Source organism: Balearica regulorum, chromosome 3 (genome assembly GCF_011004875.1).
Source record: "Balearica regulorum gibbericeps isolate bBalReg1 chromosome 3, bBalReg1.pri, whole genome shotgun sequence".
NCBI lineage: Eukaryota > Metazoa > Chordata > Aves > Gruiformes > Gruidae > Balearica > Balearica regulorum.
The window spans coordinates 39,069,220-39,095,870 of record NC_046186.1 but is presented as its reverse complement, the minus strand read 5'-3'; the positions used below and the strand labels follow the sequence as shown (position 1 = coordinate 39,095,870).

At 40.7% G+C, this 26,651-nt stretch overlaps 1 protein-coding gene and 1 long non-coding RNA gene across 5 annotated transcripts in view; one reads left to right on the top strand and one right to left on the bottom strand.

The window, feature by feature from the left end:
- Positions 1 to 7,716: 7,716 nt before the first annotated feature.
- On the bottom strand, positions 7,717 to 11,800 carry LOC142600955 (uncharacterized). Its single transcript, XR_012834458.1, has 2 exons — positions 11,620 to 11,800; positions 7,717 to 8,846 (listed from the first exon to the last, which is right to left on the bottom strand). It is a non-coding gene; the product is annotated as an uncharacterized LOC142600955 (long non-coding RNA).
- Positions 11,801 to 11,903: 103 nt separating this feature from the next.
- The window catches only part of CEP162 (centrosomal protein 162), a 49,301-nt gene continuing 34,553 nt past the window's right edge, over positions 11,904 to 26,651 (top strand). For 2 of the 4 annotated variants that reach the window (XM_075747622.1, XM_075747619.1), the window contains exons 1-4: positions 11,942 to 12,131; positions 13,043 to 13,225; positions 14,093 to 14,172; positions 19,213 to 19,351. In XM_075747622.1, coding sequence (XP_075603737.1) covers positions 14,113 to 14,172; positions 19,213 to 19,351 — 199 coding nt within the window. In that variant the 5' untranslated portion in view covers positions 11,942 to 12,131; positions 13,043 to 13,225; positions 14,093 to 14,112. Of the gene's footprint in view, positions 12,132 to 13,042; positions 13,226 to 14,081; positions 14,173 to 19,212; positions 19,352 to 26,651 lie in introns of all 4 variants that reach the window. The other 2 variants (XM_075747620.1, XM_075747621.1) reach the window with 2 other exon arrangements.

Genomic DNA, 26,651 nt, shown 5'->3' with positions numbered 1-26,651 from the left:
TGCCATATGTGCTCACTGCTGGCATTTCTGTTCCCCACGCTAACATTTGCCTCCAGAGCCAGGCTTATCTCTGACAACTCGGTAAACATGGCTCGCAATGAAATTTCAACTATGCAAGGTACTTTGCTGCCTAGCGAAGGCAAGAAGGGACACGTGGAAACCTCTCTCTTCAAACCCCCGGCACCCCCTGTAGCAATGTCGGCTCAGCTGAAGCAAAGCTGGCGTACGAGGGGGCTGCATGCGGCCAGCTCTGCTGTCTCTGGCCGTTAGCTCTCTCATCGCTTGTGTTTGCTGGCTGGAGTCCGCACAAGCAGGTGGAAGGGTAAATTCCCGTGACTTGCACATCCCGCTGTTACATTATCATAGAGGCTGGTTTAAAACAAAAGGAGTAGCTTCCCCGCGGTTGTACGAAGCGAGTCTACTTGCCTCAAGCCACAACTGGTCGAGAAGAAGATTAAGAAGCGGTTTGGCTTCAATGTATTAGTACTTTCACAGAAACAAAATAGAGTGCACTCCAGAGCTCTTAATCTAGCAGAGGATGGTCTCACAAGTGGAAGGCTCAAGCCAAACACATTTAAGTGATGAATTAGATGGGTTTTTAACAAAAGGAGAAAGCATTATTACTGACCGGAACCAGTTACTAGGGGAAGCGATGTTTTTATGGCTGCCTTCCTAGAAGACAGGTCACAGTCAAACGAGTTACCAGTCCCAGTACCACAATACTTCCAACAGAGAGGAGATCAGACGACATGATGTGTACTTACCTTCACCATGTACACTCTGGGAACCCATCAAGCTGTGGATGCATCACTTACACTCCCCAGAAGTATAGGGAAATGATAGTCATGCTTCTTTTTCCACTATGAGACCAACTGAAAAAAAAATCCAAATCCTTAAATTCTGCTATTTTTTGGCAATTTGAGTAGCCATGCTAAGAAAAAACAGATCCATTTAAGGTATTTCCCAAAGAGTGCCCTCATTTTGAATATTCAGGCTGCTTTTTGCAATCATTAATCTAATTTCAGGCCAATCCTTTTTTCAGAATATTTTGACTTCAACTCTTTTTTTCTCCTATGATCAATTTGTCATGTCTAATTCCAATTTCTGATGGTCAAAGTTTAACCCCAGCTGGCAGCTCAGCCCCACGCAGCCGCTCACTCACTCACCCCTGGCAGGATGGGGGAGACAATCAAAAGACTGAAAGTGAGAAAACTTGTGGGCTGAGATAAAGACAGTTTAATAGGTAAAGCAAAAGCCGCACACGCAAGCAAAGCAAGACAAGGAATTCATTCACCACTTCCCATGGGCAGGCAGGTGTTCAGCCACCCCCAGGAAAGCAGGGCTCCATCACACGTAACGGTGACTTGGGAAGACAAACACCATCAGTCCGAACATCCCCCTCTTCCTCCTCCTTCCCCAGCTTTATATGCTGAGCATGACATATGGAACTGGTCAGTTGAGGTCAGCTGTCCCGGCTGTGTCCCCTCCCAACTCCTTGTGCATCCCCAGCCTCCTCGCTGGTGGGGTGGTGTGAGAAGCAGCAAAGGCCTTCACTCTGTGTAAGCACTGCTCAGCAGTAACGAAAACATCCCTGTGTTATCAACACTGTTTTCAGCACAAACCCAAAACACAGCCCCATACCAGCTCCTATGAAGAAAATTAACTCTATCGCAGCCAAAACCAGCACACTAATATATGCCTTGGTAGGCATAAAATCTTGGCATCCGGCCTGGAGTTTTCCAACCTAATTTTTGGCACCCAAGTTTCCTGCAGAATAGTTAATACAAATGTACACCTCTTAGCTTCTTTTTCTCAGGTAGTTTCCCCCTTCACACAAAGACTATAGCTACTGACGTTAAACATTTGTCTGTATTTAGAAGTACAGAAACATATATCTCTTTTGTCCTCAAAACCTGTCCCCTTTGCATTCAAGACCTGCATTTCATACTCAGTCCTTCTCTAAGGCTTTGCACCCAGCCTGTGCTCCATGCTACAGAGGTACAACTCCGTGCTCACCTCCCTCTGTTTGCTCTCCACGAGCCAGGCAACTATTCACTCGTTGAGGTAAGTGTGCATCTATACACGAGAGCATGTGCACGCACATACGCGTGTTCACACACATGCACTCACTTTTTAAATACATGCAGCAGCTCTGCCTGCCTCTTTCCAGCAGATGACATGCAAATACTGATAGTGATATTATATAAAAGCTGGGGAGCAGAAGCAAGGAGAGGGAGTGGTATGTGCATGTATACATACATTTCTTCGTAGGAGAAAAGGAATAGTTAGTGGAATACATATAAGTGTTTAAATGGGAAACAAGTGGGGAGAAGCAAAGGAATAGCAGAGCTTATTTGTCAAAGGCTACAGAAGGCAGAAGACACAGACCAATTGGGTTTATGGATATAGGTGAATAGAGGAAATCTCCTCCTGATCCGCTGTGGACACATCCCATGCGAGCCTGACAGCAGCTGGATGAGATGGCCAATGGAAGATGGAGTTTGGGCAAGGGCTGTGGTACAGCCTTGGTTCGTTGAACACTTCCTGAAGGCAGGGATCCGGTGTCAGGAGAGGTGCGTGACAGTCTGTCAGAAGTCCAGTAAACAATCCGTCAGAGCCACTGTATCTCACCACTACTCCTAGAGGCTTTCTGCAGCCCCTCTCAATGTTTCACTAACAAAAGTGCATGACATTGTCACGCCTGCCTTTGTAAGCACCGTCTTAGAGGAGGCACCAGCAATATGAGCTGCTCAGAGAACACACACCTTTCTAGACATGTAGTTGTTACCTTTTCCTTGTACCTCATTTCCCTGCAGTATCCCTTTCACTCCACTTCATTCTTCATTCTATATCTTTTTTGGATTATTAACAACTGACCTCCAGCACAGCTAACTTTTGGCACATCAGTAAGAATGTGTACGTTAATCTGATTAGACTGGAAGTCCACTAAAAAGGCCAAAAAAAAGCATCTGAGGGGATTATCAAAAGCTTCTAGGCAATCAAATATCTCCAGAAATCTGGCTTTACTCTCCTGGATGTGGACTGTGGCTTGCATACATTTCTGAAATCAGGGGCAGGTGTCTGGGAATGCTACTGCAAAGAAAATACACAGGGGGGTCTAATTCATATCACTTCACATCCCCTTCTGAATTTGCACCTCTTTCCATGTCCAACTATAGGGTGTTTTTTATAGCTTATTACATTTTGAACTCTACACTGTGAAGATCAAATAAGCAGCCAGTCGTCAATTAACTTTCCAAAGCAAATACTTCAATATTCACAATACATATGCGTTGCAGGCATAAATGGGGGGGGGGGGGGGGTGTGTGTGTGTCTGTGTGTGTGCGTTAGTGCGTGTGTGCACATCCAGAAGGAACCAGAGGAACAGGCTGCTCGGTTAACACACAAGTTTCCAAACATGTGGATTATACACTCTTCTTGTACCTCTTTTCCCTACAACATCTCTTTCACTCCAAATGCAGGCAGATACACATACACACACATGCTCACCTTTGATATAAAATTGGGCCTGGCTCTTGCTGTGAATGTAATTTTCTTCTGCTCAATGGCTCTCTTACACTCCTAAGGGGTCCGAGGGGGCCACCGGGTAAGGAGAATTTTGGCCCACCACGTTTTAAACCTCATCACGCATTAGGGCCAGAAGCAGCAATAGCTTCTCATTGTAAATTGGGCCTGTTATTGTAATTTATCAGGATCAAACAGTTGCTGGCAGCCCTTTCCATAAGATCCGGTTGCAGTGTCTATATCAGCATCAAGCAAAATCAAACATGGCTTGCGAACAGAGGTTTAGCAATAAATAAATCACTGAGGGAGCTTTAGAGAAACAAGTCTTCACACACACCAATGTTATGGTACTTGTCTTTATTTCTCTTCCAGCTTTCTTTTCTTTTCTTTTCTTTTTTTAATTTGATTCACAGTGTTCAGATGACATGTGTTTTGCCTTATTCAGCCATTTGGAGTACAGGTGCATGAGTGTGTTTTTGATGGAGTGTTGCTATTCTGGAGTGCTCCATCCAAAACACAATCCCACACATGTAATCCAAACTGCCGAAGATGAGTCAACCATCTTCCCATTGCCATGATAATTAGACTTTTTTTTTTTTCATTCAAAGTTGCATAGTCTTTATTATTAGTTGCAGATGCCATGCTTAAACAATATTGTTGAATCTTAAAAGGCTTTCGCACCGGGCTATTTTATCCTTCAGAGTGGAGGAAATTAACAAAAAGCCCAAGCTTATTCAAACTTAAATCAAATCAAATATTATTACACTGCAAGAAAACACTGACACCTAAATACCTTTAGTATACATGTAAAAATTGTAGCTTAATATTCTATTAAGTAAATATAGCAGCTCGCCAGGGAAGGTTTGTCGTAATTAAGGGATTCATGGAACAGCAGCTTCCAGTCTTACTAATCCACGCAGGCCACACATCTAAGCGTTTTTTCTTTGAAAACATTTCAGTTTCTTATCACGTTAAGAAAATCACCACTTCCCAGAAGCCTGAAACAACAAAGAACCTCACTAGGTTTTAAATCCTTAAGCTAGGTATTATTTTCCAAATGCTTGCAAAAGGCAGTTTTTACAGGTCTTAATATACACTGTCTGAACCTTGGGGCATTTGATGCCTTGGCTGGCATTTACTTCTGGTACCTTAGGAGCTAACAGGCGATTAGTGGGGTAGATATGGAGAGAAAGAGAAGACACGGGAAAGCAGGTGTCGTAGTCCTTCGAGGACCATTTTAGTCTTTTGACAAGCTGATCTCTTCGTGGCATTTTTGGTACTAGGTGGGTGGCAGACACCAAATCTCTAAGTAATGACAGGTCGTATCCCTACGTAAAGCACTGTTTACGAAGAAAAAAAAAAAATCTTCTGCCTGTCTGCATTTGAGAGTTTCAGAGTGGTGAGGGTTTCCTTTCCGTAGTACCGATCTGGCTTGCTTTCATTTTCTGTGCACAGAGCATCAGTTTAGATTATCTTTATTTCCAGGTATGAAAAAATAAACCAAAAAGGAGGACACGCGCTGACGCCAGAAAGGTTGCTTTGCCTGTCAAGCACGGTCAGCACAGGGCAACAAAGGAGGTGTGCTATAAATGTGTTGTAGGCGAGGGATCTGCACCTAGCCGAAATGGCCCCAGGCAGTGCTGGGGATGCGGCAGTAGAGAAGGAGACCTCAGATTTCTCTGCCATCCCCACCCCCCAGCTCTGCACTAACAGCATCTGTACAAACAGCATGGGACCAGGCCCTGCATCTCCATGAGCGAGAGGATGACGAGTGAGACAGCAGCATTAAGTCGACAAACACGTGATCTCGCTTCGCACCGCGAACAGACTTGTAAGAGTCACCCCGTCCCCCTCATCGATACTGGTAAACTCATCCCAGGGCTTTTGTCATTCCGTGTGAACTTGAGTTTGTGGGTGGTTTATTCCTTCACTGGCCAAAGATGAAAACGGGTATCCCTACGAGCCCATCTACCTTCTTCCCATTCACTGGGGGAAAAGGGCTTCCTACGTGTTCACCTGGGCACTCCGTGGATCAGCTGGTGGAGCAGAACTTGTACAGGCAACGATTCCTGGCAAGGATCTGATTTTGTCCCCTTAGCTTTTAAGACCTGATGCTCACTTCCCTGTGCAGGAATGTAAGACTGAACCTCGCAGCACAATCTCAAAGAAAATAAAAAATGTGGAGCAGATTAACTTAGGATGAAATTATAATGAGAAAAAAAGCTCGAGGAAAAAGGCAATTGGGATAAATTTCACACTCCAGCTCTCCTGTCCAAAGGTACACTATAACTACCTTTAGTCTGCTGAAAATACTATAGAAATACCACTAACAAGCTGTTTGCTTCACAGGAGTACTGTTTATAGCAAACATGAAGTCAGGAAAACTGTTGAATACATTATTGGTTAAAAAGTTAAATCAAACTCCTGGCAAATAAATTAATGGCCATTCCAAATTTTCCTTCTAAAAATGTAAGCTAGTATACTGTAAAGCAAGTGATCCATTAACAAAGTAATGACCTTTCAAGCCAGAAGATAATCTCATCCAGTAACTAACTGCTTAATGAAATTATTACCTCAGCAGCATAATTACAACAAGCCTTTTGCCAGAAGCCGCAAAGAGTCCAGCAGACCCTGCCATCAAGTTGGAACTCAGGTACTCACAGCTCCACCGCTCCATTTCGGTGCAGAGTGCAAAGTGTACGTGTGCCCAATGCCCTCAGCCCTGCATGGGGGCCGAACCGCTGGAGCAATTGTAGAATCACAGAATGGTTTGGGTTGGACGGGACCTTTAAAGGTCATCTAGTCCATCTCCCCAGTAATGAGCAGGGACATCTTCAACTAGATCAGGTTGCTCAGAGCCTTGTCCAACCTGACCTTGAATGTTTCCAGGGATGGGGCATCTACCACCTCTCTGGGAAACCTGTTCCAGTGTTTCACCACCAATGCAAACTGGTATTGGATCAGCATAAGTTATGGTGCAAGTACGCACCTGCCACTATACCCCATGTCTGTCCCAGGGAAGACGGACCTAGAGTTACCAGAGAAATGCCAGCAGTTACACGCAGGTAAGGAACAGGTTGGAGAGACTGTTCTCATACACCTCCATACGAGGAACGAGCACCATGTTCCTCGGCTGCAGCCATCGCTGGTTTGGGGCACACTTAGCAGCGGGCTTCAAAAAGGGAATGCTCCTGAACTCTGAGACAAATCTCAACATTGTGGATGCACGGTAATCTTGAAAACATTTTGACTGAGTTTCCTGAGAAGATGCACACACAAATCTTTCTATCATCTGCCTCTTCACTTCAGCAGAGAATCAGACCCAAAATATCCATCCTGCACTGAAAGTAGGGAAGCATGCTCCTTGGCCAAGTGGGTGTTCTAGGTTCCCACCACTCCAACAACAGATCATTTTTAAATCAATCCAAAAAACCCCTGAAGACCTCCCAGTTGCACTAAACACAACAGTTTGATCCCTTTTTGGCCAGTACGATAAAATGTGATGTTATGACTAGCTGTATTTTGTGGAGAAAGCTCCTGTGGCAACCCTTAAGCTACCTTACTTTCAGAGGAAAATGCTGAAAATTGCAAACCTATCAAGATCTTATGCTGTTTCTGTACTGACAAATGTAATCGCACTTGCCATACTGTGCCTTTTTGGATACTTAACTGCAGAGAACTGATGTTCCCCTAAATAAGCTTTTTTAAGATAAACACACATGCATGTGCTGTTTATTGTACTTTAAAAATACAAAAAAAAAAAAAAAAAAAAAAAAAAAAGGTTGAGCACAGAGAAAATTCTTCAAACTGCATTTGGAGAGTGACCTAAGATGTGGGAAAGTTGTCTATTGCTTATGTTATTTTTTCACCCACTTTTGAGTGCTTTGAGGCTACATTTCCCTTGAGTTATGACAGATATTGCCACCCACCTTAGCTCTTCCTGCCTCTGCCCTAACAGAACCTCTTTGTTGTTTTATCTAATCAGATTCAGAGGCCCTGCTAGAGTTGGCTCTTTCAGACTGTTCAAAGCAGTTATATTTCTTATTTCCCAGGCTTCAGAAGAACTAAAAATAACCAAGTGAAAATCTGAAATGCAAAGCTAATATTCTTGCCAGTGTTAAGCAGATATGTTGTCAGGATTAACGAGAGATTTTACAGATCTGAAAAATTTGAGTAAATCAGAACACTTAATTTTTCTTTGCTGAGTTTTCTGAGTTTAATCTTCCCTAAGCCACCAAGAATTTTTTATAAAAATATTTACCTTTTTTTTTTCCTGAACCAAAGATATGCGGTCTGTCTTCACGCAAAGAGAAAAATTTATTATAAAACTTTCTGTATACAAAGGAGAATATTCATGGCAGATGAGGGTTTGCAGTTTAAATGACTTTGGGGTGAAAGCGATCCAAGTTGTTCCTCCAGTCCCTGTGGAGAGTAGGAGTCATACGTGTGTTGCTTGATGCCAAGTACTGAGAATTTTCACTGGCAAAGAAGGACCTGCGGTAGGCACAGGGCAGGATCATTAGGCTAGTTCAAATGTGCTATGGTTGGTCAAACCAACCGTGTTTCTATCTATCTAGTTTGCACAATAATTTTCCCAGGATTTGTTGCAAGTGAAAGGTCTTAATAGGAGGGATCCCATTCCACTGGCTGGATGACGCAGTAGAGCAATGTTTCCCAACAAGTTTATAGAGAATCAGGGAATGGAAGAAAAAGCAGTGTTAGATGTTGGCAAATGCACTTTTAAGTTGAGAGAGTGAGAACCAGCTATAATTACTGACTGCAAACATTCATCCTCTTGAAGGAACTTTTAACTGCTTACATTTGCGGGCGGTAGCACAGTTTTCTCTACGATGGGAAACTCCTGTAGCCAGTAATTACAGTAACTTTGTGCTCCCGCTCTTCCAGAGGAACTGAAAAGTTGGCAGCACAGGGCACGGCATTAAGGCAATTACACATTTACACACATCAGCCAAAGGGAAGATCCGTTTTCAAAAAGTCTGAGAAACACTGAATGTCTGCTAACTTCCAGAAACCGGGAAATGGCCAGCAACATGACAGCCCAGCCTCCAAACTTGCAGCTCTGTTCAAAGGATGCAAGCTTGCAGCAGAAATAAGATTCGCAACCAGTCTAAGCCTCTGGAACAATGTGAAATACGACACAGAATTTAGTTCTTAGCTCACTGAGGAAAGGTATGATGGAAAAGACCCGGCGGGTGAGATGCTAAGCTGAGTTCAGGCTAGCTACCGTAACGCAGTTGACCATAAATCTGGCCCTCAGGATCTGAGGACTATGGTTAATCAGCGGCAGAACAAAGTAAGACCTGCAGTGAAACAAAAGTGAAAGTATTAAAAATAATCTTTTCAGTTGAAATTGTAGTTAGGTGAACTATTTCATAACCAATGTTAATTTAACAATGCCAGACTACTGTTCTCCCTCGCATGAAATACAGTTCCACGTAATTTTTCCGGGTTTTGTGCAACTTGTACTTTCATGGAAGGCTTTTCCTTTTTCTGATGTGCACACTGGAAAGGATTTTTATTGCATAGTCATGTAAGGAAGTATTAGCACAGTGGGCAGGCACAGAGAATGCAGTTTTAACTTCTTAATTCACCACTGTTTGTTTGCTTTTCATTCAGTATGAAACTGTTAACCTTTAAAAAAACATAACCAAGAATATGGCTAAATATTTATTATCATAATCTCATATTTCACATATTTGCAAGTTCAGTACTGAAATACTATCTAATGCAATGCCTCAGCCAAAGTGGATGTGGCAGACGTTTTGTTTCTTTTTTATTTGATGTCTTTTTCCCCACTGACATTTACGGATGATACGAATCTGAAATTAGATGTGCAAAAACAAAAGTATGGATATTTTATCCCTTTTAATTTTACCATTAATTGCTTGAAATTATTATACTAATACGGGAAGCCTTGTATTTGAGCAATCTGAAGGAAAAAAAAAAAAAGTGTTAAGCGTAGACATGCCACACATTTGAATGAGAAGCCAATGACTGCAGCAGCAAAATCTGGTTTCAGAGAAGTCAACAAAGGCTTCCCACTCATGTCAGCAGGGCCAGTATTTTACCTTATAATTTGGGGCTCTGTCCAGCAGGATTCTGTTTCAGAATCTGTGACCACCCTTCTGCTTTATTAGCATCGCCACCCAAACTGCCACGCTCCTGGCTGAAATTCATGGCTAGCCCCGCTCTCCGTTTTTTAAGCTCCACTGTTAAAGAGCTCCTGAGAAAACTGCTCCAACTGGTTGGCATTAGAAGGAAATGAAAATCTTTTAAGTGGCTATTGTGCATGTCATTTGAATACACTGGATGACATTTCAACACCAGGCAATGCCTCCTCTCCACCACAGTCATCAAGAGTGGTTTGGGTTTTTTTTTCTTCCCATATGGACACTGAGGTTTCCAACAGCATTGATCCCTCTGCACATTTTTCTGTACTTTGTACAAGCCTCTTTCTTTGAACATATTTCTGCAAACAGAAAGGCTTCAATGTGCAACAGTTTTTTAGCAGCTTGCAGGACTGAGCCCTTGATGTGATTATTTGATTATATATGAAGTAACTCTCATGATCAATGAATGATGTCACAACGATCACTTTGAAGTTAACAGCAAAATTTGCATTGGCTTAAATCTAAGCAGGATCAAGGCATGCAGCATCAGACTGACATCCTTTAATTAATTTCCATATTTCTCTTTAAATGCTCATGCCTCGCTCCATGCTTTTTCATGAGACGAGAGAAAAGAGCAAACGCTGGAAACTGATGTTTTCACCAGCAGTAGGCTGTCACGCTTAACAAATTGTTCTAGTATATTAGTTTATGTGGGCATCCTGTCCTTGATCAGCTCCCACATTTCCCATAGACAGCAGCAGAAGTTGCACACAAAGGCAAAATAAATGACGCATACTTTGCAAATGGAAATATAATACTCCATCTGCAGACAAAAGGCCTGATTGAAAGAAGTGCTGCAGCACCTTCAGCAAAGTAATTCCTAAAGACTTGGGTGGAAAATACAGAGCCCATATTTCTTTGCTTCTTTGAATTTAAACTATAATTTATACTTGCATTAAAAAAAAAAATCTGGGATACATAAAGGCCATATTGGAAGCACGGTCTTTATCTCGCAAGCTAACAGGAAATGAGAGACAGTAATAGGATTTTAACTAGTTTCTCACTTGCAAAGAAAACTTCCTTTCAAAATCTTTTCATTCCGAGTCCGCTCGACAGAGAATCAAAATGCGTGTCTGTGCGTGCGCGCGCGCGAACAATGTTCATTTGTGTTCTTAAGTGGAGCTTGTTTTGCCATTTACTAAACGCTGGTGTAAAAATTCCTCAAGCAACGTGACTCTCACAACAAACACAACTGACAGAGCCGAGCTGGAGAGCACACGCGAGCACAGGCTGCAATTGTTCTGTGGTTATTGGAGAGACAGTGGTCAGGGACACAGGGGTCATTAATTTCTCTGCGTATTTTAAACATTTCCAGAGATGTGCTAAAATGCATTAAAAGCACAGCAGCCGACATCTAAGGCCGAACCACCAGAAAAGCTTTAAAAGGGGATTTCTGTGTAAGAGCGAGAAGGGACCGTTCTGGTTTGCGTCGGGGGAAGCAACACGCTTTTAACTCCTTCCGTCTTGCTTTTGCAAAAGGTCAGCCGAGGGACGTCGGGAGAAGCGTGTCCCTCAGAAACTCGAGGAACAGATCTTGGCTGCAGGTGGCAACAGCGTCAGCCCCACGGGCTTCGTGAACGGGCACACGGGGGGTCTCCGAACGGAGCAATCGGTGGGATCCGGTTTTCACTCCCGGCCGTACCCGCAGGTCCAGCGCCGCAGCCGGAGGCCAGGAGCAGGCGAGCAGCGAGAACGGGCAGCGGGGGGGGACACATACCCACCGCCCCCCCAAAGCCGCGTCCCGTATCTGCTCCCGCCGCCCAGCTGCAGCCCCCCGCTGCCGGCAGCCCGGGGGCAGATGGCCGGAGGGCCCCGAGCCCGTCCCTGCGGGGGGGGGGGGGCGGAACGAAGCAGCCCCCGGGGCCGGCACCGGCCTTCCCCCGCCAAACCTCCTCTCGCTCACAGCCTGGGCTCGCCGGAGGCAGGTGCGCGGGCAGACCTCGCTGGCTCGGCGGCCGGGGGCTGCTGCGTTATCCTGGCGTGACCTCTCATGGTGGAAGCGGCGAGCGGCGGCGGCGCTGCCGGGCCCCTCTTCCCCCCCCCCGCGCCGGGCCCCGCCGAGCGCTGCCCACCCGCCGCCCAGCAGGGGGCGCCGCACCGCACGCCCGGCGCGCGCGACCGCCGCCTCCTCACGTGACCGCACGGCGACTTCCGCCTCTAGCCGCGCGGGCCGGGCCGGGCGGAGGCGAGGCGACCTTTGCCACGGTAGTAATGGCCGCTGGGGACCCTTCTCTCCCGTCACGTGCCTCCCACGCGCGCCGGCCTGCGGAGGGGCGGGGGGAGAGGAAAGCCGGCGGATTTGGCGGAATCACGTGACACGCCGCCCCGCGGTCAGTTTTGGCGGGCGGTACGGTGGCCGGGAGGGTTTCCTAGGCAACCGCGCCGCGCCGCCGGCGAAGGAGCGCGGCGGCCCAGGTACGCTCCCGGCGCCCCGAGGCAAGGCAGCGGGCGGGCCGGCCGGCCGGCGTCCTCCGGGCAGCGCTCGGCTTCGAGCTGCTTCTTCCCCCGCCCCGTTCCCCCTCTGGAACGTCCCCACGGACCGCGGAGCCGAGCTTTGCCCGGCGGCTCGGCCTGGCGGTGCCCCATCGGGGTTGGTTTTCTCGGGGGCCGTCGCACCTAGCACTCGCTAGGCCCAGGTCGGCAGAGGACGGGGCTGGAGGGGAGCTGCGGAGCCGCGGCTGGGGTTGGGAGGAGCACGGCCCGCCAGCCCCGGGGCTGGTGCCCGGCCGCAGCGCTGTGCCAGCCCTGCGTGTGCTTTAGGGGAAGCCGGAGGAGGAGGAGGAGGATGAGGATCAGGTCACGGCTGGTCCTAGCGCTGGGGTGATGAGATTACATGAAATGCATTAGGCTGTGTAAGCTTTCCTTCAGCCCTGTGGTTTAGCCATACCTTCCCAAAACTTCGGCTTTCTGCACTGTGTTATAGCACATATCCCAACAAGGGACTTTGTTTCATTTACAAAGCCTCCAGTTCCAGAGGTATGGCTGTAGAGTAGATTTGCTAAGGGTAACGTTTGTCTGTAATCTGTTAGGGAAATTGTCTGACATATCTGCTGTCCTTTTAAAAAATAAAGTTTTATATTGTTAGTTTTTATAAAAGCTGTAATTACAAAGTAGACAGAAGCACAGATAATGTCAGCAGAATCGGTTTTTCTGGCAAGGCTGGAATTGCGTATTCTCCACTTGCTCAAGCAGTTGGCACAGCTAGTAAACTGTTAAAGCATCTAGTGTTTAGCATCTAGTGTTCTTTGATGTGAAAGTATAAAAGGGATACTGGATTATGTGTGTCATGAGAGGTAACATTCTTAATCTTCTTACCATGTTTTCAGAGATATTGTCCAAGTGCTTACATAAGGATATCTTACTCAATTCAAAGTCTGGGCAGTCTGCTATTACTGTTTTTGGTGTTTTTTTTAACTGCCAAAGCCAAAGTGTCGGGTGGTCTATGGATGAATAAGGAGTGAAAGCAGGAATCAGTTGTCACAACTCGACTGTCAGAATCAATTTACTAGGTGAGTAACAGTCCTGTGTACTGAGAGGGCTCCATATTGGGAGAAGTTGTATTTAATGATAAAAACATTTCTGCAAATGTTTAGCCCTTTTATGTGTACATAGCACTTCTCAGCCTGGAAGCTGCTGGGGTAGTTTAATGCTGCTGTACATAGGCAGTTTTGAAGGTAGTCGTATCTGTTGAGCAGTGTGATGTACAAAAGCTTTGTAGCATTTTGAGTGTGGGGCATATTTTATACCCAAGAAATCAACACATACTTTTGGGAATGGGGGGGGGGGGGGCAAGTGCCATTGGCTTTCTATGTTAGGGCAGACCAAACCAGATTGTCCTCTAATCTTAAAGACTTTCATGCATGTATTGTTTACTGAGTCCTAATCACAGCAGAGACGATGAAACAAAACTTATAATGCCAGATGTCTCCAATTTTGGAGAAGAAACATAGAAAGGACTTAAAAGCCCTTAAAATGTTTGGGAAGTATTATTGCAGTGGATTGTTGTTTGATCATTGACAAAATGCTTAATTGTGGGTAGCTAAGAGAGCTGTCTTTTGAAGAAAAATGTAAAGATGAAGAGAATCATGTTTTAATTATCTCTCAAAGTTTCAATGCTGAAGCTGTTGTTTTGGAAATGACTATTTTCATTGTAAGGAATTTGGGTAATCCAGGTATGCTTGCATTGATTGCTTTGTTCAGTAAATAATTTAGATTAGGAGTGGGAGGAATGAAGTTTGGTATCTCTCAAGATTTTTTTTTTCCTTATAGCTCTCTATGACAGCAGCAAATCACTGTGCTACCTCTAATTTCAGAATGCTTTTCATTAACTTTATTTTTATTTTACATATTAATTTTTAAACTCAGTTGTTTGGAAGGTAACATCCAGTTGCAGATTATGGCTCATCGATTTTCAAAAGAAGAATTAGATGAGCAATTTGAAGAGTTTCTGAAAGAGGTATGTTTCAGAGCAAGGTCACGTCCCTTTTCTCTGTTAAAATACAGGGGGGAAAATTGAGCGTGGAAGAGTATGAAATGGAAAATGCAGCTGTGCTTCGATCACATAATTCACTTGGCTATCTTATGTGTGGGTCTTTGCAAGTTCTTAACTTCCTTAGTTAATTCCTACTATTTTGCTGTATTTAAATCAAGAGAATGGTTTTGTGATTAAATAAATATTTTGTCACTGCTAGATTATATCTTCAGAAAGAGCCCTTGCCTTTTGATTTTTTTCTCAATTTAATTGTGTATGTTATTTAGTAGCAGAGGCTTCAAATTGATATAATGGAAAATGAGATTAAAAACTTTTCCTGTATGTAAGTGCAAGCTGCATTTTAAGAATTCCTTTATTTTTCTGTGCAATACCTAATTTCACTGAATTCTGTTTAAAAATTCTTGTATTAATCCTAGCAAAATTAAGTATGTTGTAGTGATTAGAAAATTTTGATTCCTTTGTTCCTCATGGTGCTTGATGATTTTGAGTACAGGCAAAATCATGCAAGTCTGTAGGTTATGACTTAAGCTAACAATTATCGGATGTGGTCAAAATGCCCTAACTTGATACGATTTTTTCACTGCGTAATTTCAAAATTGGCCCTCTGGTCTATCGAACACACAGTGCGGTAACCCTAAGATATAAATTCTGCGTACATAAGGCCTTTACGAGTTTCTGTTGCTGTATATAAGCGCAGCTAATGATGGCAGAGAATATTCTTGAGGTCTCTGTTAATGTAATGTATGCTTGAAGATGTAGAGGCTGTGCTACAGTTTAATTACTTGTGAAAAATGTAGGTTCTAGATTCTGTAAAAATCGCACTTTGTACAGTGTAGTAAAGATCTGTAGTAGCCAGAGGCTTTTTTTTCAGCAAGATTTTAGCTTTCCCAGGTAGGTCTGTAACTCTGCCTTGACCATGCAGCTTGTGAGATGTTTTTACAGATGCAGAGTAAGTGTAACTCCACTGAGCAATACGAGAGAATAGAAAACCAAAAAGCCGTCCAAAATTAAGATTCACAAGTAACTTAAAGGTAGATTTTGACCTTTAATTTGATGATGTAATTGAGTTAACATTCTTGAATTCACTGAAATTACTAATATTAGTAAAAATAGAAAAGGAGGCTCTGCATTTTTGTCAAAAGTTTTTTACTTACTATTGTTATGAAGGAAGTTGCTCTGGGAAAGAGAAAGGAGGTTTATTCTTATATTTTGTGCATCTGACAAAACTCTGCAGATGACTGCTTCTAGTATTTTGTTCCTCATTTGACATGCTCTTCTTCCTCCTCAGCTATTGCCCACATTGAGAATGTTCGAGTTAGAAAAAAAAAATCAAAATAGCTGTATTGAATTATTCTAAGTGGTATTTGGCATGTTCTAGAGAATGTTACTTTTAACAACTCATGCCTTAATTTATCATTTCAAACTAAAACTGTTTGTGAAGTGTTTAAACTTGCTTGAACACATACACTGTCAATCCAGTCATTAAAAATACGCATTATTTAATGTTTTGCCAACTAGATACAGACCCAAATAACAATAACATTATCTATTCTGTTACTTTATATGCATGCATCTTCTCTTATGTCTTATGTGTTTTTTATAAAAAGTGTGCGGCCTTTTAATGTTAGAAAGATGAAAAACTGATGTGCTCCATTGTTTGAAATTGCTGTGTAAGTGATGTTTGTGTTAAGAGTATAACGGCGGGGTGGGGAGGGAATAGCAAAAACTGTTTCTTCATAGTTTGAGGAAGATTTAATACTGTTTAAGGAAATCTTTCAGAGAAGAAATGGAGCACGATAGTTTTTCCCTTTTAAATAACTTATAGTTGATGGAATGCCTTTGTTTGGGGGGAGGGTTGTATGTATGTTTGTGATTAAAACATATAAAGTTAAAAGAAAGTCTGTAGATGTAGTTGGATGACGCAGGTCTAATATGAGGATTAAACTGAAGGCGTTTGGCATAAGCACTAAACTTTAAAAGCTATCAGTGAAGAGGATTTTCTAGGCTTTTATCATTATACAGAAGGACACACAAATGTGTAATAACAATTACTGTACGTAGTATGTGTCTTTTAATGATTCCTCTGCCCAGTCACAGTTATTCCCAACCCCTTGCCAGAACGGCCTGTTGTCATCTGTAATTCTTCTCTTCCTCCTCCATTGTCTTCGTGCCTGTGATCCTTCCACTCCCCACCACCAGTATCTTGCTTTAGTGTACTTCCCCTAATGTCACTTTAATTTACATATCTGTTATATTGGTATAGCTCCAGAGTTTTCTGAGCGTTGGTGGTGAAGTTTCCTTGGGACATGCAATGTGAGGAGATCTTCCTAATACACGGTGCTTCAATTAATTGCCACCTTTTTTTTTTTTTTTTTTTTTTAAATGATGCTTCAAGAAAAGCAAAGTTAGGTAAAAGCCATTGTCTGCTTCTGGTCTTTTAGGCTGACTTTTATTCTACTTGATATTCACGGACAGCTGAGAAGGAAGGCTTTCAAAAGGAAAGACTATACAATCTTGATTAGAAAATCTGTAGAATGGTACCTGGAAGAGTAACACTACACATTAAACCATGTTTGAAAAACATTTTTAATTTTTATTAAAAGATCAAATATGTTAAAATATTATTTTATGCTAAAAAAATAATTAGGAGTAGACTTGTTTTATTGAAAAAGACTTATTTCATGAAATAATTAGGACAACGTCATGAAAGTCTGAATGTTTTAGATCCAATCCTGTATTACCTATCTAATTTTTTAAGTTCCTTCATGAGTATAGGAAGTGGTAAGCTAATTATGTGCCGTGTAGTTGTCCCAGTTCTTAAAACTGACTCTTGGCTTTTATTTAAGTTGAGATTAAACAACTGACATTCTGTGTGTGTGTTTGTGTGTTTGTTTATGTGCATGTGTGTTTTCCTGAAAGGAAAACATTTATAGATGAGGGGAAGGAAGAAATCAGTGCCACTTCCTAGCACTGAAAAGCCATTTCTGGTCCAAAACATTGATTGATTTATTTATTTACTTTTTTTAAAAAGGAAAAAAAAATCTGTAATTTTCACTGTTGAGACAACTGACATGTTGGGAAAAATGCACTAGTATTTTTGTGTCAGCATTTCCTTCCCAGCTGCTGCAACTTTACTGTCTGCAGTTGACAAGATGGCTGGACATAGAAAGTTTCTAGAACTTGAGAACAACCTGTGGGAGTTTCAGTTTCTTTAGTTACAATACTCTAAGGAGTACGAGCATCATTGAAGTTCTGCTCGTGGAGTAGAGGATACTGTTAGTTGTAAAAGAAACAGCAAGCGATAACAGAGCTTGCATCAAGCACCTGTCAGTACTCCTAGCTAGCAGGAGGCAGTCTGACCTTCGGGGACAATGGCACTGGTACTTGTGTTGTGACTAGTGTAAGGAAGTTGTTATTTATAGGATGTTTATTAAGAATGTAAAGCTGTTTTGTTCTCTGTCACTGAGCCAACTTAAAGAATTTGCCATACATCCTGTTGTCTAGGAGTTTCATAATTCATTAAAATTGTGTTTTATTAAAGTGTTCAGAGCACTTAAATTTTCCTTCTGAGGCTGTATGACAGACATTTAGTTTTCTCAAGTGAAACTGTAAGCTCTAAAGATGTTATTGGTCAGAGATATTTGTAAGAATATTGTTTTCTTATAATTATTTTTTTCTTAAATGGTAGTTTTGGATAATTGGCATTTGATTTATGGATGTTGTTAGGCCCCTATAAATTGAAGCGTTAAATATATCGTATGGTAGGCTTTTATGGTAATACTTTTTATGTAGTAGGAATTGGGCAGTGGACTGCAGAGGCTTGTTTTAATAAAACATCCTCTTGTGTTTTACATATTAAGTACCCACAATCCTGTGGCCTCTAGTATTCCATTTATACTATCACATTTTCTTATTTGTGACTATTACAAAAGTGAAGCTTTTGAAATTTTCCCATATGATGCATTTCATATGTGAATTCTCTGTGTCTTACGTTTTATGGCTGTGGCTAACTCTATTCACTGTGTTGTTCAAAACACTTTAGGCCAATTGGTTTCAACAATTATGGCTAAAAAATCAGATAAAAATAAAAAATATGCCATTCCCCTTAACCCTGTGTTTACTGAGTTTAAGCACAAAGAATACATAGCACATAAGGTTGCAGTGCACTAGCTTAATGAATATATTTCCGTCTTCAGTGTATGGACAGCTAATTGTGGCTCTGAGCCTGCTGTAAGCCACCAAGAGCTTTATTAAAGAAAAAGAGCAGAGATTTCTTTTCTTTTCTGTTTTTTTTTTTTAAAGCTGCATCACTTCAAAGAAGTGCTGTTGTCTTATGAAGTGTCTGTAGGTCTCTTCCTTCCTGTTACTCTTCAGTAACTTAAATTCATAGGATGTTCATACTCATAGACTTTTTTTATCCATTGATTTATGCCATTAGTCAAAATCAGCATGGATGACTAACACATATGAAAGCTTAATACTCAGAGTTGGGTAAGAATGGCTCTGGCATTCCTATTAATTTCCATGAACAGAAAGTATAAAATTAGTTTCTGAAATCTGATTTGCTGGGAGCTAGGATGTTGCTTGTGAAGATTTATTTTTAGAATATTAATAATGGTGTTCATGTACAAAGCAAGGGCAAGGCAAAACTGTTTCTGCTCTGCTTCATTATCTTCAGGGATGTAGTCAGGATTTTGATTCTTATATGTTGTAACTAATTGAAAAAGAGCTGTTTATGCTGTCTTTTTGAACAGACACTGTAGTAAGCAGTTAACTTTTAACATATCTAAAATCTGGCAGTGAGGTTATTACAATATGCAGTATTATGCCACATGAATAGTTATTGTCTCTTACTCAGTTTTGTCATGCATATACAAAAAAGGCAGACAGTGGGGAGTAAAGAGAGTCATCTGAACTGAGAAGTCCAGAATTGGGTGCCTGAAAGACAGTTAAACAATGCGAAAATGTAAAAGCTGTCTTTAATCTTGTATGCAATTGACTCAGTCTCTTTCAGATGATTCACTTGGAAATTCAAAAAAAAAATCCAGCATTCTTGAGACATTGGGCCAGCCCAGGAAAAAAGAAACGAAGAAGAAGGATTCGGTGCCATGGTGGATATCTGAGGAAGATTCGGATGATGGTGGTAAATAATGTAGTTTTGCAATTTTTTTGGCCACAGGGGGTCAGGCTAGTTCTTTCTCATACTTCATATAGGCCCAGTTTCAGATTAAGTTGATGCCACTCAAGTGCTTTAGAATATTACAGTGCAAGTTTGTAAAATGTAAAACTCTAATGGTATTGTTTTTAAGGGGATTGTATTCAAGCTGCAAGCAAGCTTTCTGCTTTCTTTTCTGTAGCTTTCATGTTATTAAAACTTGTAAAGAATAAATACATTATAAGTAGTAAGATAATTAGAAAATGTAACTTACGAATTCTGCTGAAATACTTAAGGTATGTTTTGTAACCAACCTGGCCCTTATACTGACTTTTTATAGATTTCTGTTTTCAAAACTGGAGAGGAAAAAGACCAATTTGTATAATCATATGCTAATTGCAACATTTGTAATAGGTTGGGGAAGCACAGAAATACTTTTCAACAGCAGCTGGATTCAAAGATGTATGTCTGTCACTACTCTCAACATTTTCCTTGCCAAGAACCATGGCTCAAGGGGAAAAGGGCTGTGATGACATGATTACTAGTTCAATATTTACTTGGTCACATAGTTCTGGAAGAAAATATATTATTGTTTGCAAGCTTTCCACCTCTAGGTTTCCATTTCTTCATTGTATTTTTATGGGGTAGTAAAGCCTATGAGTAAGTTTCCACAGGATGATTGCCTCTTGTTCTTGTAGTAATTGGTGTCTTCTTATTTTCATGGTTTGTATAAATTACAACTGGAGCTTAACAGAAAGTTCCAGAAATCAGTTTTTCATATGACAGAGTTAAGATAGTGCTGGTAGTCTCCGCTTTTAAGCATAGCTCTGTCCTGTCAGTGTTGTCATAGTTAGGAGCCAAATCTTAGTCAGCGGTTGTGCCATTTAGGCATAACCCAATAGGTGTTGTGTGGACTGCTTATCTGTCTCTGGCCTCTTAAGATGTTGCTGGAAAACTCAGATGGATGTAAGAGAGTTCCTGTCAGGTAGTTCTGAGATATTGTGATTTCCTTTTTTTTTTTCAAAAAACAGAAGTACAGAGTATTCTTGCTGGGCAAAGTGTGAGAATTAAGCAGTTAGCATGACCTCATTTTTCTACATACTATCAAATAAAATTTTCAGTTGTCTTTAGAAGTTCAGCATTCTTCCATGTTTTTTCTGAGATGCTTGAAGCAACCCATAAAGTGCTTTGATGCTACTTAGACCAAAAAAACACTGGAATAGATGCTTAAAAGGCAGGGTGATTACAAGTTTTAGAAACAGTGCTTGTATGGGTTAACTCCAGCACAAAGCAGAATCAGAAGAAATAATGTGATTGTATCAAGTTGTTCCCATCCAAACCAGTTCCACCACTTTTATTTTTTTTAAATTAAGAATATCTTATCAGCTGTGTAGTTTAACTAGAGGTAAAGCTATTAGAACTGAGACATGCTTGATCTGCCGTTTATTGACCTATAAAATAAAAAGAGAGTTCTCGTAAACTTTTTAAGGTCTCTCTTTTGAAAAGCTTCTCCTTTAACAGGAAAGCATTCAGAAGGTGAGCCTACCCAGTTTTGCCACTATGGAATCCATTTACTTGCAAAAGAAGCTAGCTTGTTTGTATTCATACTCTTGATGAAGAGCTGTTTTTTTCTGGAGGGAGTTGAAAGTAATCTGTGTGTAATGTTTTTCAAATCAAAGATCCAACATGTCTTGGCAGTTGGACATAATAAAACTGAGAATACAAGAACGTGGGGCAAATATGCTAGATCTGTGCACTGAATTCTTGCCCGAGCACCATTTTTGCCAGCCAGGTAATTACTGTTATTTCATCTACACCTCTGTCACCACTCTGCATAGAACTCTGCACTTGTGGGACATATGCAGTAAGCCATATCCCCTCTAATACTTTAATATTGCCAAGCAGAGAGGCCTTTAAGTTTTACTAGAAGGCTTTCCAGGCTCTATCTTAGCAAAGCTAAGTGGCTTTGTGGCATGAAGCAGAGCTCCTGATTGTATCATCGCATGAGGAAAGGGCTATATTTGTCACACTGGACGCTCGCAAATGGTAGCAGTTGTATTAACATATACTGTGACGGATTAGGAACTGCGTAGCGCAGAAGCAATCTGCCATTCTGCTAACTAGAGTCTAGTTGTAGGGCAATTAACTTAAACTCAAAAGACCGCTCTTTGCAGAGGCCAACTTGGCCACTTTCAGTATAAACTGAGTGTTCCTCTGCAATTGCGGAAGTAGACAACTTTTATGTGGCTGTAACTGAGAAGTATAAATCCCTCTTTATGTGTGGGATTCATCAATGTACGCACTACAAACTATACTATGATCTTAGTTCATGTAGATATACTTGCAGTGTTGGATAGGCTTCTAGAACTGCTCCTTTTTGTGCGTGTGTCTTGCATGCTTCCAAGTACTTTGTCAAGTACAATTTTTCTAGGTCTAATGTTCTTCAGATGTATTAATAATGGATATTGCAGCATTGCAATGTAAGTTACTGCATGGGATGACTGAGAAGACAGCAGTTTAGATTTGTAGCTTTTTGTAAGGTTATTAAATGTGCCCTAAATAGCAAAATAATTGTCTTGCAGAAAAAATAGTAATAATTTTGCTCCAGTTGTAACAAACGTGGAAATAAGCTGAATTTAATTTCTGAAAAGTGTAATGTTGGCATTCTTTGAAATTTTGTGGAGATCCTTGTGTATTCTGGGCTTGAACTTACATGTTAGCTGCAGATAAGATTTTATTAACAGGCTATCAGCTAACAGAATTATTATTCTTAAAGTGTTTCATCATCATGAATCAAACTTACGTAAATATATAAATCTCACCTCCACCCACAGTGGGGCACTGCATTACAAATATATGATTCGTATGTATGACCTGATGTGTTTGGGTGGCACTGTATAGAGATACTGTTATATTAACAAAGTCTGGCTAATTAGCTTGAGTAATGCATCAAGCCGATAAGTTGTTTCCAATTTGAGGTTTTTATTTTGCATTATTTTAGTATCTATATCATGCTTTCTTGAAAGATATAAAGACAGATGACTGGAAAACAAAATATGTGTTATACATTTATTTGTTGTCTGATTGTTTTTCCCAAGGCATCTTGTTGCGGAAGTGCCAGGAAATAGGTAGAGATTTAAACTAATAGTCTGTTTTCACTCAGTTTTGTAGATTAATGGTAAACAGCATAGATTATTTCTGTTCATTTGGCTGAGAAGTATAAAGTACATTTTAAAATAACTCGACTTGTTATTCTAGGCACGTTTGAACTCTCTGTTCTTCAGCTTTAAACTGAAATGTGCAAATTATGATTCAAGATACTCTCTTCCATATTTGACAGGTTAGAGACCTACCTCTAACTAATGTCCTTTCTACTTGCTTTTGTCATTTAAATGATAAAAAGAAATTGGATAATAAGAATTCCTGTCCTGTCTTGTTTGCTTGTCTGTTCTTGCTGTTTGTCTTTTCAAGATTTTCAAACAAGATTTGTTAAACTGAAAAAAGAGAAGAAAGTGATGGAAAGCCATACTGAAATAGTGGAAAATAGTGAACAAAAGACTCCTCATTCAGATTCCCAGTCTGGTATTTGATTAAATGTGTTTTGTTAAATTTATTCAATATCAGTCTTGTGTATCTAGTGCGCTTCCTATAGAAAATCCTTTCCAAATAGTCCATTTGACCATAGTGTTCTCATTGAAAGCAAGCTGCCACTTAGTTCATTTGTCATTTCCAGAAGAAACTAATAACTGTGTGAGCTTTTGCTCAATTGTCATTACGTCATACATCACTACCTATAGTGATGAAGGACAGATAGTATTGAATGTAAGCCAGGAATACTAATATTCACTGTACTATTTGTTTCATTTCAAAGGCTGCAGTCAGATAAATACTCCACTTATTTTCTGTGGATGTGATTCTTTTCCCTCTGCTGACCAGTAGACTGTTCTGTGCATCCTCTCTCTGGAATGCAAACAGTACAGTTGGTGTAATAATGACAAACTAAGTTGTATAATCTGCAGGATTATTTTATCAATGTAACTTCAGTTTCAACCTTTTACTTGAAGTCACTTTTTATGCTATCTGAAGAATAATTGTTACAAAGAATAATTGTTACAAATGTTGATCCGTGAAATAATTTTGTGTGACACTTGCAATTAACTTGTATGTACTAGTTTAAATGTGGCTGTAGTGTTAAATTCAAGCAGATCAATAGTATTTTGGACAGCCATGACAAAGAAATATTTGGCACTTGGTCTTTGGATTATGTTGGTGATGTACTATGTAGCCTATAGAACATTTGCCTATGTTAGCTTTCTAGAGAGTATATGCTGCCCTGTTTTCACAAGCCTCGTTTCCATAGAATAGCTATAAAGCATCTTGGTCTGGGAGATAAACACTAAACTTTAATCTGTTTCTCTAATTAGGCTTAGTATTTGAACTATGAGCTATAGGAGGAGTTTAGTACTTATTTCAAATTACTGTTTTAGAAGGCATCAAGTGTTTGCATTGTTTACAACGGATGACATGCTGTCATCACTTTTCATTTCGCAGTAAATGTGTGAGAATATAAATCTGGAGAAGTGATGTCTCACTAGTGGACTTGGACATCAGTTGAGGGAATAAAGGACCCATGTACTGTATCGGAATGGATTTCATACTGTTTCTGTTTTCGCATTGCACCTGCCATATGCTGACCAGCTTCCTTTAGTCATCTTGGATGTTTCTGAGTTGTTTTAGCTTCTGGTCACATACCCCTGTAGTCCTGTTTCTAGACAGCAGAAGTTTTGGTCTGATTCCCTAGAGTATTCTTGCTCTCTCTTGTGTCAAGGTAAATTCAAAAGACCTGTAATGAAGAGTTTTCTCTAAATTAGCCAATTTAGAAGCCCCCTATCTTTTTCCACTTTTCTTTGAACCAATCTAGATGCTTTTTTCCAAATCTTGCAGTATAAAACTTCTTTTGTTGTTGAAATAGTTTTACTAGTTTTTTTTTATTTTCAGGTAATATATTGAGCTCCTAGAACAGTGTTATTTGAATGCAAGGTATATGTGGAGCAAGAAGGAATTCGTCTCTTTTAAAAATAAAAAAGGGGGAAGAAAGAGTTTGATTCTCAGAAGTTCTAAGTATTAACTTTAATTTTTAGTTTTACCTAGAAAAATATAGATAATTCAATCTACAAGAAACTGAACTGCATTACTTTTCCGGAAGTGTCAATTTGAATTCTCACATATAATTTTTCTCTTTATTCCCTGCCCATTATATATAAAAACTTATAAATGTTTGTGTACACTTAAAAGTAGTTCCCCCTAAACCTTCTTCCAGTGCATCTCGCAGCAAGGCTTTGTCTAAATTCAAAATGCTGGAAAAAATTCATAAGGACAAGAAAGATTCGTACTTAAACAAAGAAGAAGGAAGCCTCACTTCTGACAGTCCAGACAATTCTGAGGGTAACAAATTTACTGTATTTTATATAATATTAAACAGGTAAAATGCCTTAATTCTGACAGTCCTGGTCAGATTAAGGAGAAGTTACTTTTTAAATAGATGTTTGTAGGTTTGAGTCCTTTCTATTTATGTTTTTAAACTTTTCTCTGCAAGTGCGGTGGTTAGAAATGTTTTTCTAAGTGAAACTCAGGTTCTTGTTTTAATTAATTTCAAGTGTCAGGACTTTAAAAAAGTATACTGTATATTATTGGCCTTACAAAATATTGCTTGTGAAGATATGGGTAGTGAAATCTTTGGAGTTCAAGAAAACTGCTGCTTCAAAAAGTTTGTATGAAAAGTAACAAATCCCCCCCCCCCAAAATCACTCTTAAAAGCCCCACAGAAATCAGTAGGACTGTTCAAACAGCCAAAAAAACACAATGAAAAGAGACTTTGAAATCCATCCAAGCTGGTATTTTTTCTAAGTTTGATAGGTTTCTCAGAGTTCAGACTGTGAGGGCAAGTAAAAAAGACCTTGCCTTCTTTAGCAACAGTAGTATCCCCTGTAATCTGGCGTGTGTGTCTGGGAATTGAGATTTGCAGCCATTGAGTTTTGCAATTCAGCCAAAGACTATTTGATTTTCAGATTATTATGGGAGGTGCTTTTTTAAAAAAAAAACTCTGATCTGGTTTGAACTGGCAAAATACTTAAAATACATTAGCTAGCTTACATCAATCCCATGAAGCCTTCAAGATCAATATAAGTCTGTTCAGAAAGTTCAGTAAGTGTGAGATGATTTAAATGAAACAACTCAGGAAAATGTTTTTTTTTCTCTAAAATTTTGTTCTGTTGAACGTTCTAATTGTCTTTTTAATGAAGTATATTCCCATCTCCTTTCTTGTAAACCTTACATTGGGGGACAGTGACAGTTTACCTTCCATTCTGCTAACATATTCTCATTGAAAAAATAGGATGTTGGAGGTCTGGTGAGATTGTGGCTAGTATAAAGCTCAGCAAAAATCTTGTGACCCAGCTGCAGACAGGCTCCTGTTTGCTGTCTTGGTAACTAGAATAGAGCGCCATCTGGATAAATTACTTTAAATTACTTCATTTAGCTACCAGCGAAACGGACTATTCATACTTTTCATTCCCGTTCAGCATTTTGAGCTTTCCATTTTATACTTCTCAATGTAGTAGCAAAATGTGTTTATTTAGACATTAACTTTGTATGCATGCGGAGCTTGACCTTTAGGCAATGACTCTGACGCTTACTTGTTGCATGCAAGGCAAGTCAGTCAGAGCTCTGTATCAAGGACAGAGCTGGATACAGGAATGTGGAAGTCATTTCTAAGATGTATAATCTTATGCATTTAGCCTCCCAATAAAATGTGCAAGGGGACTTTGTCTTTGAAATCAAGAAAAAAACCTATTCTACTTCTTAACAGGGAGACTTTTATAACCAGAATGCACATGCTAAGGGCTGCCTGGCGGGGAAGGAAAAGGTGTTCAGGCTCCTCCTTTCCCCACCTCACCCTGGGTACATTTTCAGTACTGAAGAGAGAGGATTCTCCCTTGTCATCATATGTCAAGTATGGCCAAGGGACATGGTTAGACCTGTGTAGAGGACAGAGTAACAGCCCAAAGTTGAAGCACTTGATCAGCACGTGGAAGACTGGTTTAGTCCTCTTGATCTGAAGGCTTAGCGATGAACCCATCTCCTGCGGCCTCCTGCCTGCAGGAAGTGAGCTGTTGTCAGGGTCTTCACCTCTCCTGGTGTGTTCAGTACAAGGACACAGTTACAGTCTAAACATCATTTGGCCAGACAGAACAAAAAAATCTGAGTTTACTTTACCAACTGGAGATTA